The sequence below is a fragment of the Chrysemys picta genome, chromosome 15 (assembly GCF_011386835.1).
Source record: "Chrysemys picta bellii isolate R12L10 chromosome 15, ASM1138683v2, whole genome shotgun sequence".
NCBI lineage: Eukaryota > Metazoa > Chordata > Testudines > Emydidae > Chrysemys > Chrysemys picta.
The window spans coordinates 16,894,589-16,909,516 of NC_088805.1; the positions used below are offsets into that span (position 1 = coordinate 16,894,589).

Sequence of the window (14,928 nt, forward strand, 5' to 3'; positions counted from 1 at the left end):
ACTCGGCGAGCAGTCACAAAACGAAATGTGATTACTTTCAGAAATAGAAACTACTCAATGTAAAGGTGGCAGAAATGGGGCCTTAATGAAGAACATGTTGATTCCAACAATCAGTGACAGAGCTCAAAAATAAAATTATGATCCTACATGGAAGGTAACACAAGTTACTTTAGTACATGAACCTACAGCTGTAAGAGAATCCTGGTTTGTAAAAGAGCTCAGAAAAAATAAAGAATGCACCAACTCACCTTCACTGTTTTTAGCGAAGTTTAGCTTGACAAGAGATTTGGCATCTAGTTTCTAAGGGATACAATAAAATATGGAAAAATTAATCACTGCTAACACGGACCTCAGAAATAAAATAATATCATGGCATTAATGAAGCCCATTATTATTACACTGATTGCATCATCATCAATAATAAACCACCTGTTATTTTATCACAGGAACTCTGGAAATGAAAAGGGATAGAGCCAATCCCCAGAAATCATATTTATGGAATTTGAGAACAGGGAAACACATTACAGTATTGTAGCTTGATACAGTATTGTCCTAATACAAATGTAATAAACCTGAGATTAAATAGTTCAATTTATACTTTGCCTCAGCACAAATTAAAAAGGGGGTTAGCATGAAAAGATGAGAGGCAATAACTTGCAGCAAATACATTACATTGAAGGATATTCTTGTTGATTAAAAGTGACAACTCTGAAAGGCATTTCTGTCGGAGTGCGTAAAGCAAGCAAACTATTTTTGCAATTACACTAAAGTAACTATCGTTTACCTTTTGCTTTAACAGACTATACATCAGCTCACATACTAACTAGCAAAACATCAGAAGTAATGAAGAATGGTGATGTGAACTCTCAGGAAACGTACATTTTTGGTCGTTAAGAATTTTTAATACAGCTGATACCATAGCAAGGGTTCCATGGATTTTATGACTGAGAATTAGAGTTAAGGGGAAGATTAAGTTGGCCTGCTAAAACGTATTACATTACTTTTACTTTTTTATCACCTGACAGGGAGTCTCTCAGGCCCTGATCCTGCAATTTGATCGGTGGAGGCAGGCCACAGCAAAGTCCTATTGAAATCAACAGGGCTCTGCATGGGCATAGGGATCCTCCAGCGCAGAGCACCATTTATTTCAATAGGACAGAATTAAGTGTTTGATCATCAGACCTTAGTGCCCAATCCTGTAGCTGAATGCTTTCCTCTTTCAGGTGCAGCGCACCCTCAACTACCATTGACTTCAATGGCCTGAGGGCACCTCGTAGGATCAGGCCCTTACAACCTTAAGAATTTGGGTAAGAATGGCTATTGCTAATGCAAGTAAAACTAAAACGGCCACTTCCCGAAACTCACAGAGCATCCAATACAATGTATCATGATGGACCACAGGTTTGTAAGCGGAGTCAGGACCTCAGAAATAATAATAAAAAAAACCTAGTCTGAGAAACATACAGGCTGTCATTAAAATTGAGTCAGTGCCAGATTTCCTGCTCGGAGCTCCTACAACAAAGGCCTTTTAAAAGACAACTAGTTCTGCTTTCAGACAATCAATTAATCAACAAATAAAGGAGGCAGGGAGCTATATTCCTCTTTGTATCCCTAGACAGATATCTACTCGTTACTGTTTGTAGATCTGCATACGCTTTGTGCAGAGACTTGTTGGATCAATTTTGACGGCGCATAGTGGTTACATAAAAAGTCACATGACCAAATTTTGTGTCTAAAATCAAGACTTATGTTCCTTGATCAGAAAACTACAAGATATGACAGCTGGCTCATTCTTCTATGACAGCTGGGCTCTTTTTTTTAAATGTGAGGCTGCCTCTCAAATTGTTTTGTCAAGTCGCAGCATTAATTAGCTGCCACAAAGATAACCATCTGCCTAGTTTACTAGCAAGACCAACAAGGGAAAAGATGGGAGAGGGAATGAACATGCAGTTTGTTAGCGTTGTCTCCGGCCCAGTAACTGGAGGATGCAAATCCAATATGGTGGTTCTTATGCTGTGGTTCTCAGGCGAGATAGACATCGTCTGCAGGAAGGCATAGTAATGGCAATGGCAAGGACTGCATGTCCAATCTAAAGTAGAATTTCTTACTAGGAAAGAAAAATGATTGAGGAAATGGAGGGGGCTCTACAGAGCTGACAATGTAAACTGATGTGTTTGGATGGCTTTGTCCTGCATAGAGATATTTATTACCGCAAAACATATCCACAAATGTATGCTCAACAAAACAGCCCAAATGTTAAATCCAAGGATGCACTCCTTTAGAGAGAGACCACCTCTTGAAATATTTCAGTTAAGATCAGTTTAAGGAAGATCTAGAAAGAGATGCCGTCTCCCTCTGCTCTCAAAAGAGGAGAGCAGGCCATTTGTGAACAAAGCAAGGAGCTGCAGCTCAAACAGAGGCAGTCCTCAGACAGTGACCCTAGCCATGATTTAGGATCCAAACTGTTGTACTTGACCGCATATTCTGCAATATTTTAGTCTGCTTCCAGTTAGAGTCGATCAGCACTAGCAAAAGTTGTAGCACATTATTTTATTAGTCAAGATGTATTATGTCCTTAGAAGCACTATCACGGCCTCAGGCTCCTATCCAGTATCCCAGGAGATAGTACAGTGCCGCAGGTCACATCTTTTGGATGAGAGCAAGTAAACAATTTATTTCTTGATAAAGGTTGCTCATGTTGCAAGGCCTAATGTCCCATATTATTTTTGCATGCTGACAACACCTCACTACTGATAGCATTCCCAGGTAATAGCTCCATTTGTAATATGAAGACAAAAAGATGCGACTGACTGAACATAGCCAACTGATCAGTATGTGCTACATTACAAAGAAATCTCAGAATCAGGAAGAGGCTAATTCACACTCATGTTATACATTAACCACACAAAAAGTACATTAAAAGAATATTGTTACAGTGGGCAAGTCAAGCTCTCAAGACAATGCCAAAATTAAGCTTGCTTATTAACTGGTTCTCAGTTCCAGTATCCTACCTACAAGATTCCTCATCAGATTTCAGGTCCCCACTCCACCTATTGGCTTCTAGTCCCGTCCCGTGTCCCCCCCACCCCCAATCTCCCTCCTACTCCTAGTTTCCTTGCCCAATCATTCCCAGTCTCCCCACACACCGACTCCCAGTCTTGGTTTCCCCTACCTCCTCCCGCCAGCCTTCAGTCCCAGTGACTGCCCCCCATACTCCTTGTCCCAATGTGCTCTAACCACAGGACCAGTTCTTGTCTCTTTTGCATTCAAATCAGGTAGCTTCCTCCTCCACACTGCCTGGGCCCAGCAGGGGAGGCATTCGAAGCACAGAAGAGTCCCCCTGCTCTCAGTTGAGGTGCCAGTACCTGATGCAGCCTACAGCAACCCAGACCAGAAATTTCAGAGGAAGTCTGGCTCAGCTCTGTGCTGGAGCACGTGCAGCACGAACAGAATCTTCAGGAAATTCAGCCCCTAAAATCTACGGAGTCTCTATGGAGCATGTTCAAACTGCAATTTTGCAAAGGCTTACAATTTGGCCAAATTTGGGTGGCTTTTCATTGGGAAGGCAAAAGGCACATCCTTGACACAAAGGCCACCCTCTGGCAAATGTCAAGAACCTGCTCCAAAGCCTAGGGGCAGTACAGTTGTCCAAAGAAAAAGGTCATCAGAACTTAAAAAAAAAAAAAAAAAAAACAGGGCCAAAACAACATTTTCTCCTAATTTCTTGGAAACAGTGAGCCCATTTTGGCTGAAGCACCCACAAAATAAAATTCAGCCTGAGGCAAATACCTGGCAGGGAAAATTTCAACCCAAATGATTAAAGTTTGGTAAAGTTATAAACAACTGTAAAAAAGGGTCTTGTAATGGGGTCAGTGTCTGGGGTCAGCATTGGGGCTGCTGGCCAGCCCCAGGCGGTCAGGGTCTGGGCTGCCACCCAACTGCCCAACCAGGTCCAGGGTCGAGGCTGCCACCTGGCCCCGCACTCAGGGCTCCACTCCTGGCCCCACTCTGTGGAGGGGTCTCCAGGTGGGAGGCGCTGGGCATAGGGGTCTGTGTGGGGGCGCTGTGGTTCTCAACCAGTGGCCCAGGTAACACATTCTGGGCCGCATAAGGCAGCCCATAACAATAAACAGGTTAAGAAGCACTGATCTAGCACCAGTGGAAGAACTCTTTCCCTCCACACACAAACACAACTCTCAGTCTATCTCAAATAAAGCAATACAAGAGTTCAGACAGGTGCGTCTGAGTATACAGGAACCAACTGGGATTACCATCTAGGGTCTGTTTATCATTGTTAGCACAGATACTTTTGAGAAAGGTTAAACACTATAGAAATCAGCTTTTTTTTAATGCCCAAAGCGTACACAGTGCTTGGCCTCTCCTTCCACCCCAAATACTCCACGTACAAGAGATCCCTTAAAATGTGGGACCAGTGCAATGCAGCAGTATGAGAAACCCAAAACAAAGTGTGCTTGGCATTTCACTGACCGGTCTAGTGGAGCTCAGGCATTTCAGAGGTTATGTCTACACAGCATTTTGGACTGAGCAGGAGCAAGCTTCCCAGCCCAGTTGACAGATTCAGCTTAGCAGGGCTTGTGCTAGTGCTCGAAAAATAGCTGAATGGAGAGTGCTTTGAAGTTGCTGCTTGGGCTGGAGTTCGGGCTCTGAAGCCCATCCCCGTCCTTAGGCTTCAGAACCCAAGCTCCAGTTCAAACTACAACTTCAAAGTGCTGCCTACACAGCCATTGTTCGAGTGCTAGTGCGAGCCCCACTAGCCCGAGTCTGTCAACCCAGGCTTGGAGGCTCACTTCAAAATGCTGTGTGGACATACCTTAAGGGTACACCTACCCTGCAATGAAAGACCTTCTGCACAGCAGGTGACCCGGTGGCAGCTGACTGGGGCTCGCAGGGCTTTGGCTGCAGGGCAAAACTTTGCAGTGTAGATATTCGGGCTTGGGCTGGAGCCTGAGCCCAAGCCCTGAACCCTCCCCGTGAGGGTCTCAGAACTGGGGGTGCAGCCTGAGCACCTACACTGCAATTCTCAGCCCCGCAGCACAAGCCGTGCGAGCATGAGTTAATTGCCTCGGGCTCTGAAGTTTGTTATTGCAATGGAGATATACCCTAAGAAGCGTGTCCCAGAGGCTCAGGTGACAAGGGCTTTGCACTCAAGTGTTCTAATATTCTTCAAAGATTACTGTCAAGTCTCAGTAACTCATCAATGAAAATAGAATTGAGGAAAGAAAAAGCAAAAAGTTTAATGAAAAGGCACAATCTGTTTGAAATTTATCACCAAATCTCACATCCAAGCTTAAATTTATGCCATAAACATTTTCCCAGGCAGAAATAAAAGCTAGTATTCTTTTAAAGATACTTTTATATACTAGTACTGGAAAGCAGGGTTAAGACACAATGTCAGCTGTTAAACCATGAGGACTGGAAAAACTATTTGAGCTTTCCCCTCAGCAGATGTCTCTCAAAAAGGGAGAGACACTTCCAACAAAAAGAAGAACAGGAGTACTTGTGGTCCTGTTCTTCTTTTTGCGGATACAGACTAACACGGCTGCTACTCTGAAACTTCCAACAAAGCCAGTCAGGCTACTTTTGACCATGACCTACTTTCTAGCAAGCATTAACAAGCCCCTCCACAGTTTTCTCTAGTCTGTCAGCTAACACAATCCATTCCTCCCGGGATGTGGAAGGGCAGCTTTTGGATGAAGCATGCTGATTGTTTAAAATTAAATCACCCTTTGTTACTGATGCGTGTGAATCGCAAAGATATGACCTATAATCCCTGCACATCAATTAGTTACACACTCTGAATCCCTTTGGTCCGTGTCAACATGTTCATCATTCCCCTGTTAAAGACTTGTTGCTAATGAGATTTTGACTCTGCTGGATACATACCCGTCTGAAAAACAATCAAAACAGACTCATTTTGTTCTTCAGCCTCTCATGGATAGTGATGGTGGGGAGCAGCAAGAGTTTTAGTTACTAAATGCAGAGTTTTCCAGATTCCTTAACTGAGTTAATGTTAAAAAATGTTAGTCACCTAGTCATCTACCTAATAGCCTATGGCAGTAAGGGACAAAACAGAGAGCGATGCCATCAAGGATAAAAATCTCTGCAAATTCAACTATGATGGCAAAGTCACTGAGGAGTCAGAAGCATCAGACCCTGAATTGGCCAGCCACAGACAAAGCCTGTAGCATAATGGACAAGGTGCAGTAGTGAAGAGACTTTGGCCCTACTGGAGGCTGATAACCACCAAAATGGGATACTGGAGATGGGGGGAAAAAGCAGGTACAAAAGATAAAAATAGATTTGTGTCTTACATTGCTGAATCTCTGCCTGCATCTTTACTTACACTTCAGGTTCTTTTAGAGATCACAAACCTATTGTTCTTAGTTTCACATCTTTGACGTTCGAGAAGCAACCACACTGGACATTCAAGAAAAATGCAGATGATGTTGCTTGGAGGTCTCAGTTTTAATTGCAGAGCAGCAGGCATACTGAGTACTACTTAACATTTTAAAGTGAATTTAATGCTGCTGAAAGGTGCCACATTGACAGCCTTGGAGATAAAGTCTTTAGTGAGTACACGCAACAGATACGCTGTGGGAAATAGAAGTGCAAGCCTAACCCCAGTTAAAATTGACCAGTATGCCTCAATGCTGCCTTGGAGGTACCTGGTCTAGGGGTAAGACGACAGTTCAGTCTCCAGACCCATTCAAGCTACAGCTACTCTGCTGAGTCTCCTACATGACTGCCAGCTGTGATGGTATTTTAATCACATGGACAATTGCCCACTCAGAGCTAGACCAATACCATCAATTCATTTCCATAGGTCAAACAACAGCCTTTAGTTGATAACGACTTTCATTCACTACAAAGTAGATCCAGATTTGGGCTGGTGGCTTGGAAGTGAAAAGGGGCATCTCTCATTAGCCACTTCCAGGCCATCATGTCCCAACAGTAAATATTTAATTAAACTGACGCTCCACATTAATCAGAGTCCTGCCTTTAGGATTGCAGAGATTTGCTTGATGGTATAAGCTTGACTCGCAGAATCTGGCAACAGCACTGCCATAACAAAGGGAATGTTAATAAAAGATGTATGGAAAGAGAATGAACAGGACAATAGAACCTCAGAGTTACGAACACCTTGGGAATGGAGGTTGTTCGTAACTCTGAAATGTTCGTAACTCTCAACAAAACGTTACGGTTCTTCTTTCACAAGTTTACAATTGACATTGACTTCCTACAGCTTTGAAACTACTACGCAGAAGAAAAATGCTACTTTCCCTTTATTTTTTTTAGTAATTTACATTTAACACAGTAATGTACTGTATTTGCTTTTTTTTTTTTTCCCCTGGTCTCTGCTGCTGCCTGATTGCATACTTCAGGTTCCAATGAAGTGTGTGGTTGACTGGTCAGTTCGTAACTCTGGTGTACATAACTATGAGGTTCTACTGTACAATATAAAATATTAGACCTGCAATTTTAATGCAGTCCGAGATCTTTTACCAACCCAGACACAAAGTATCCATAGCCAAATCTCACACAGTTTATGGAAAATACAGAGAAACAGAGGTACTGAAAAGCCTTAAGTCTCAAATTTTAGTGAAGTCTGGACAAGAAAAGATCTGTAGGGAGCCTCATACTGAATCTCATCTAAGGCTACAATGTTTCATGGCTTCCAAGTGTCAAACACAAAAATGCATCTAATGTACCCCATCTTCCACCAAAATAAGAAGTGGAGTGAAAAAAAGACCATCTGTTCAGTCTGTAAAATCTAAATTCAAATACTTATTTGCTCTAGGAGAAATAAAGCATTAGCAATAACAGGATACATTTGTGTGTGTGTGTGTCCAGGGCCAGTCTACTGAATACCAAAACTACCTGTCATTCCCCAGATCCAGAAGACCAGGAAGGTACAGCAGCTTAATCAGCACCTTGCTATGCTTTTTAAATTAGCCTCCCTGTTCATTGTAAATTTAAATAATAAAGTGTTTTTCAGAGTTTTACCTTTTGGCTGTGTCACAAGGAACCAAATATGACTCTTTAAAATAGATACTGGTGGTAACACACCTGTAGCTTGCCTGAGTGTAATATACACACCTAGAGAAAGGGAAAACAACCTACAGGTAACTAATCTATGTCCATTATGAGAAGTGAGAGTGGGGAGGAAGGAGGGCAGGGGGAGAAAAGCTATATATATATTTAAAAAAAAAGACAACGACAACAGTTTTCCAGCTAAGGACACAGCCCACTAACCCTGGTAAGCAAGTGATCTTATCACAGTCACCTTCATTCCCTCTATCCTCCTGCTCCTTATATTAATTTTCTTTATGACCATAACTAGTTATGGCATGTCGAATTTAGATTGTTCTCTTGGTAGGATCCACGTCTGAACATGTTTCTGTGGGATGCCTGGCAAACTTGTGAGCACTAGCCAAATAAAATATTAATAGTTTCACGGTACACAAAAAGGTGATCTTTTGGCACAAATTTAAGAAGAGTAAATAACGGGAAGCTGAAAGGAATGGTCAAACCCTTTCATCTTAATACCTGCAAATCTTTTAAACAATGCCTTCAACTGCAGCAGTGAATTCCCCAGAAGCCGAGATAAGGGGCTGACAGGGTATTCAACACATCCATTCAAAGTGTGCAGGTCACATCTTTTTTGTTTATTTAAAGTACAGAGAACGATATATGGGGCAAGATTAACAGGGATTCAGTGCAAAAAAGTTGTTCTAGTTTTTAATACCTTTGCTCAACCATGAAAAGTTGCAAATCACTATTTCTAACACTATCACAAATAGCAATAAACAAACTCTTTCCCAAACCTGAAGAGCAGTTCTGCGTAGCTCAAAAGTTTGTCTCTTTCACCAAAAGAAGTTGGTCCAATAGAAGATATTACTTCATCTTCTCAGCTACAGCTCGAACTCTATTTTGTGTTTGTACAGCACCTAGCGTAATGCGGGTCCCCCCGACACTACCACAATACAAATAAATATTTAACTGTCAATCTTGCAGTACCTTACCCTTGAGGAATTTTTTTTTTTTTTTTTAAAAACACAGATGTTCAATTTGGTATACATTTTGAAGCAATTTCTATTAGCTCTGTTTTAACATTAAAGTCTCAAGGCATTTTGTGGCAGTTCAGTTAAGTCTCTTACTGGTATCTTATATGCCACAAACATCAGATATTCGGGGATCAAGACAACCAGAGGCAGGGTTAATTCATCCAAAATAATTCCTTAACAGTTGAAGATTTCCTTGTACATTATGATCCTTGTTGATGCTTTTCCAGTGCCACATTTCAGCTCAGTTTTGGTTTTCCCTGAAGTTGTGATACATGGTGTGCATAACAAAAGGACTAAGAATAAAGTGGGATAGCATGCTTTGTGGGGACCACCTGCTGTTCCAATGAACATAGCAGGGGTCCCAACACTCTGAGATGATGTGCATGGACATGCTAGCAAAACCAAAGCTGGACCTTTTGCCACAAAATTCATGTAATTACATTTAGATTGTTCACTGAGATTTACTAATTTCTGAAGCAAATGAGGCAATAAGGAAAATGTGGTCCAAGCACTACATATTAAATAGTTTATCTTGCTGAAAAGGGCTTCATGTGAAACTTGGCACACAGAATAGCCACATGTTCCTGCAGGTTCATCCTCAAGTTATTTGAGCCAGAGGCCTCTTACCCCCTCCAATTGTAAACACATCTGGAGAGATCTATTCACAGCTCAGTACAGGAAAAAAACTCACTCTCTCTTGAAACATTGCTGCAAACACAGGCCATGGGAATACAGTCACCAGCGTTATCAGAAGGCATTCTCCCTGGCTTATTCTTATCTACGAAAGTGTCTCCGCTTCTGGAAATACCCAAAGGGCGAGTTACTGAGCGAAATCAGACAGTTTGGCAATCATGTCCCAACAGGCACTGGTAATATTTTTAAGCAGTCCCAGTACATAATTTTGAACCTTTTTTCCTATCCTACACAGATCATGTAGCCGAACAGATAGATAGGCTTATGATCATTCTCCTTTTCTCCCTTTTTCTGAAGTATGTGAAAGTCACAGTGTGGCCACATCATACCTAAACCAAGTCTCTTTAGGGAAGCTTCCACTAACACAGGTTCCTCATGAAAGGTAACTGTTCTCTACTTTGTAATAAGCTATTCTACACGCAGAGAACCTGTGTATTTTTCATCACTGAATCTTTTATTAGAACTAAAACAGTCCAAGAAACAACTTTGTTCCAAGTTTCCAAAGACCCTCCTTGGCAAGTTTACCAAAAAAGTAAAAAGGTACACCTGGTGTGACATTTACACCTGCAAAATATTTGAAGACTCGATTGAAAGTTGCACAAGTCACAAACAAAGCCATCCACTTTGGATTCTAGGGCCACAAATGCCCCATCCTCTTCATCAGCATGGATCCTTGAAAAGCATCCTCCAGAGGAGACCTGAATTTCTGATTATCCCTTTGGCTGGGCTCCAGGCAGATGAAACCTGAAGCTACCACACTACTGAGAAGTGATCATCCATTTTCAGGTATCCATGGAGAAAGTATTCCATTGCCAGTGGAAGTTCCTGCTCTCCCACATCCTGTCAGGGGACATGTTTGATCATTTGGATTTCAAGCCTATGCTCCAGGTCTTGAGCAGAAAAAAGATCCATACTGGGACGAATGGGCAGCACTTCTGAATTTATCTTGCTAAAGAACAGTATCTGAGCAGTGTGATTATATTCCCTAATGATTAGGGGATCTTGGCACTGCAGAAACAGAAAACTAATGAGCAGATAGCCTACGTGCAAGAGGTTCCACAGGCTCTCCATCTGATAATATTTTCCTTTAACACTGACAGGTTGACAATGCTTATTGGACTTCATAGAAAGAGAGTGTTCTGTATGGATATGAGAACAACTTAGGAGAAATCTCCAAGGAGAAAAACTGGAAAGCCACATGAAAACAGAATTAACAATGCTCCATGCCTTGCTTGGCAGGCCTTGAAAATCCTTGAACACGATTACTGTGTTGTAGTAGCGTCCGGAGGTCCAGTCAGGGAATGGAGTACTCCAATGTACTAGACACTACACACAACAAAAAGACTGTCCCTGCCTGCCCTAAAGAGCTCTAAATGCTCAGGCATCTCACCTTCCTAAACTACTCGTACTCCCACCAAACGTATTACTCTAGCTTCAGTAAAGAGGGATCTCCTTTAACCCCAAATCCTTGTTTAATCATAGCCATTACGCACCCTAAGACTGCTCACAAAGACTGAATTGGTTGGATTTCAGTACCTTCCAGGACAACAACAATTTTTCTTTTACCATGGACTCAAAATTAGTTATAATAGCTGTTCTAGACTTTCTTCCTAAAGGTAATTAAAGGCTGTTGCTGCCTATTATCTGAACACACATCCGGAGCAATGTAATTAAAATGTCAATTGCGGCAAGTTATTACACCATTCACACAGACTAAGATGAAAAAGCAAAATCATCTTTCATTTAACCAGCAAAGGTACTTGTCATCTTCACAGACTCAGCCAAGACATCCATACCATCCAACCTATTAAAAAAGGTTGAATGTCCCTTTAATTTTGGTTATTATCCTGGTCTTATTGTCCAACACCGAGTTCAAAGAGATATGAATGTGGTCCATGCAGCTCATCTACCATAGGCCATTTCTGAAAGATTTGGTCCAATGTTGATTTGAAAGGCAAATGTGGAATCTAACTTCTAGTGAGTTGTAAAAACTTTGTCACAAATTTGCTGAAGATCTGGCAGCCATTCCTTCAATACATCAATACACCCTCCTCACAGTTTTTACACCATGTGGTTTCTTTTACCATAATACTGTAAAACAAGAAGGCAAGATTCCAGCCCTATGATATGAGTCAATGCCTAAATCATTTATGATCTAATTTCTTGACTCGGTCTTGTCAATTCTTTCCATTTCTTTTTCTCCGTCTCAAAATAAACAAATTTTAAAACACACTGATATTTAAGGAAGTTTCACCTTCGCCCTAACTTTTGCATCTTTTTCCAGCAGGATTTCCCCTATTTCAACAGCCAAACAAGTGGTTTTTTTTAAAGCAGTAAGAATTGTTTTAAAATATTTTTATAGCGTGAAATGAATACATCCGCAGACAGTGAAGTCAAACTTTTTCATATCACTTCCATTAACCTGACAAACCAGTATCTCACATTTAGTGCAACAGTTAATTTCTCTGGGATGGACTGAATTTTAATTACTTGAGCAAAAAAAAACCCCAAATATGTTTCCATAAATCGCCAAAACTAAGGCTTTGTCTACTTTTGTCGGTCAGGGATGTGGGGGGAAAACAAAACAAAAAAACCACCCACGACCGACATAAGTTTCACTCACAACAGTGCCGGTGTGGACAGTGCTAGATCAGCGGGAGACATGCTACCGCCGCTCGCTGGGGGTGGTTTAATTATGCCGACAGGAGAGGTCTCTTCCACCAGCACAGAGCAGCTACACAGGAAACCTTACACATGGCACAGCGGCTCAGCTGTGCCGCTGTAAGGTCTGTAGCGTAGACATAGCCTAACAAGACACACCGCAATATCCATTAGCATTTGGAAGAACTATTAAGCCCTTGATAATGGGCAAAGATCTAATTTGTAAAGGGCCTGAGAAGCCAGGGACGGATTAGGGTTTTGTGAGGCCCCTGGGCCAGAGCAAGTGGGGACCCCTCCCCATCCCTTCCACCTGCAGTGCGTCGCTCCCTCCCTCCCCCACCCACGCTCCTGCAAGAGAAATGGGGTCAGGGCATGGGGGCTTACCCCACTCCACCTACCATGCAGGTGGAGCGAGGCAAACCTCCGCGCCTTGACTCCACTCCCTGGCTAGAGCGCCGGGCAGAGCGGGGCAAGCCCCCGTGCCTTGACCCCCTTCCTGGCTGGAGCACCGGGGTGGGCAGGCAGAGCGGAGCAAGCCCCCGCGCCCCGACCCTGCTCCCTAGCATGAGCACCAGTTGTGCAGAGTAGGTCAGGGTGCAGGGGTGCCCATTTTTCCAGGGCTCCCCAGTTGGCCGGCGCCCCAGGCACAGGCCCCGTTGACCCAGTGCCTAATCCGCCGCTGTAAGAAGCAAACATGAATGAGGGTTTTTAAAAATATATAAATGAATTAATTCAGCTACAACACTCACACTTTTTAATTAGAGGCTAAAAGGTACTTTGAAACCTGTGTGTTAGTTTCCCCAGAAATCCATGCTGCTTTGAAAACAATTGATTATCACCAGGAAATGAACAGAGATGGTTCTGCTGGGAACAATTTTTATCCCATTCAGGCCCACGGTACAGGTTTCAAAGAAATTAAAGTGCTGAATGTAACAAAGCCAAGGCGCCCCCCACCAACTCCAAGACTGCACACCACCTGCTCGGCCAGGCATCACATTACTATGTGCACGTAGTTCGGCAGTTCTTTCAAACAAGGGATTAAAAAGGTACATTGTCAAGGCTCATAGACTTAAAATTGGACCCACCAGCAGGGTTATGATTGAGGAGGCACTAATTGCCCTCTCTTTGCAGCCCCCTTCTTCTGAGACAGGGCACTGAAGTGTACCACAGTCACCTTCTCAATACACTTTTAGGAGAGAAGAGCTGACAGGCACAGTGGGAGGAAGCCGGAGCCTGTCTTCCTAGAGAACCCCTATGCCCAGGATTTTTTGTTGTTGATGCCGAGTCTCTCAGATTAATATTAGCCATGTACTGGAGACGTTTCAATCCCTCACCCCACCTATTTATTTTAAGTAAAATATTCTCCAGGGTCAAGAGAATGAGAGACTTAAAAACATTCATCCTTTTAAGCTACATGAGACTTCGGGCAGACAGAACTAAGAAGTTTATTTTGAATGAGAAAGGGGATTTTCCTACAAGGCCGGGGGGATTCTCAACCTTTACCCCTCGGCAACCCCGCAGCCAACCACCCTTTTCCCCTCCAGTGACTCGACCTTCGGACTCCTGCAACTGTTCCTCTTTAGTTGTATGCCCCAGAATCCTTTGTGTTGCTTCATGGAGCTCTTAAGAAGCAGGGCAATAATTGAGGGACCAGGACTTGTTTAACGTAGAGAAACAAGGGTGGTATTTCAATTGAGTTCGCTCAAATCAAACTAGCTTAACTCGACTAAAACTCCACTTAATGCAGTGGTCCCCAAACTGGGGTCTGCAGAGGAACATTTGAGGGTTGCAGCAGGGTCTGGGCCAGCCCCCTGGAGAGCAGGGTCCAGGCCAGGCCCACTCTGCTCCAGCCCCACCTACAGGCGCCGCACCTGGCTGCAGCTCTGTTCCTGGCCCCACCTCCAGGCTCCCGGCCCAGCCATGGCTCCAGCCTCAGCCCTCTTACCCCTGTCTGCATCCCCTGGGAGCCGCAGCCCTGCTCCCAACCGTGGCTCCTGGAGTGTGCAGAAAGGGAGAAGGGCAACACGACATGAAAATTTTGGGGACCACTGACTTAATGCCTACACAGTTTAACATCTTTAGCTGCATTTTAGCAAGTCGAGTTACAGTTTGGCTATAGGCACTCTGATCAGAGTACAACGCAGCCAGCTAACTCACCTTCAAATGTGCTTGCCTGTATCTTAACAAGCCATCTTTCCTGAAATGTGCCGCCCAGAACTGGGCACAATACTCCAGTTGAGGCCTAATCAGTGCAGAATAGAATGGAAGAATTACTTCTCGTGTCTTGCTTACAACACTCCTGCTAATACATCCCAGAATGATGTGGGACTGTCATGTGAGACTGTGTCAAAAGTCTTGCTATAATCAAGATATATACACTTTCAGAATGCAGAGAACTAAATAGTCCCCCCAGAGTCTGTACTGGGACCAGTACTATTCAACATATTCATAAATAATCTGGAAAAAGGGGTAAACAGTGAGATTGCAA

At 43.1% G+C, this 14,928-nt stretch overlaps 1 protein-coding gene across 1 annotated transcript in view; it reads right to left on the bottom strand.

Annotated features, from left to right (window-relative positions):
- Positions 1-14,928, bottom strand: part of PPIL2 (peptidylprolyl isomerase like 2) — a 139,376-nt gene that overhangs the window by 111,012 nt on the left and 13,436 nt on the right. The window contains exon 6 of the mRNA XM_005281101.5: positions 249-300. Coding sequence (XP_005281158.2) covers positions 249-300 — 52 coding nt within the window. The remainder of the gene's footprint in view (positions 1-248; positions 301-14,928) is intronic.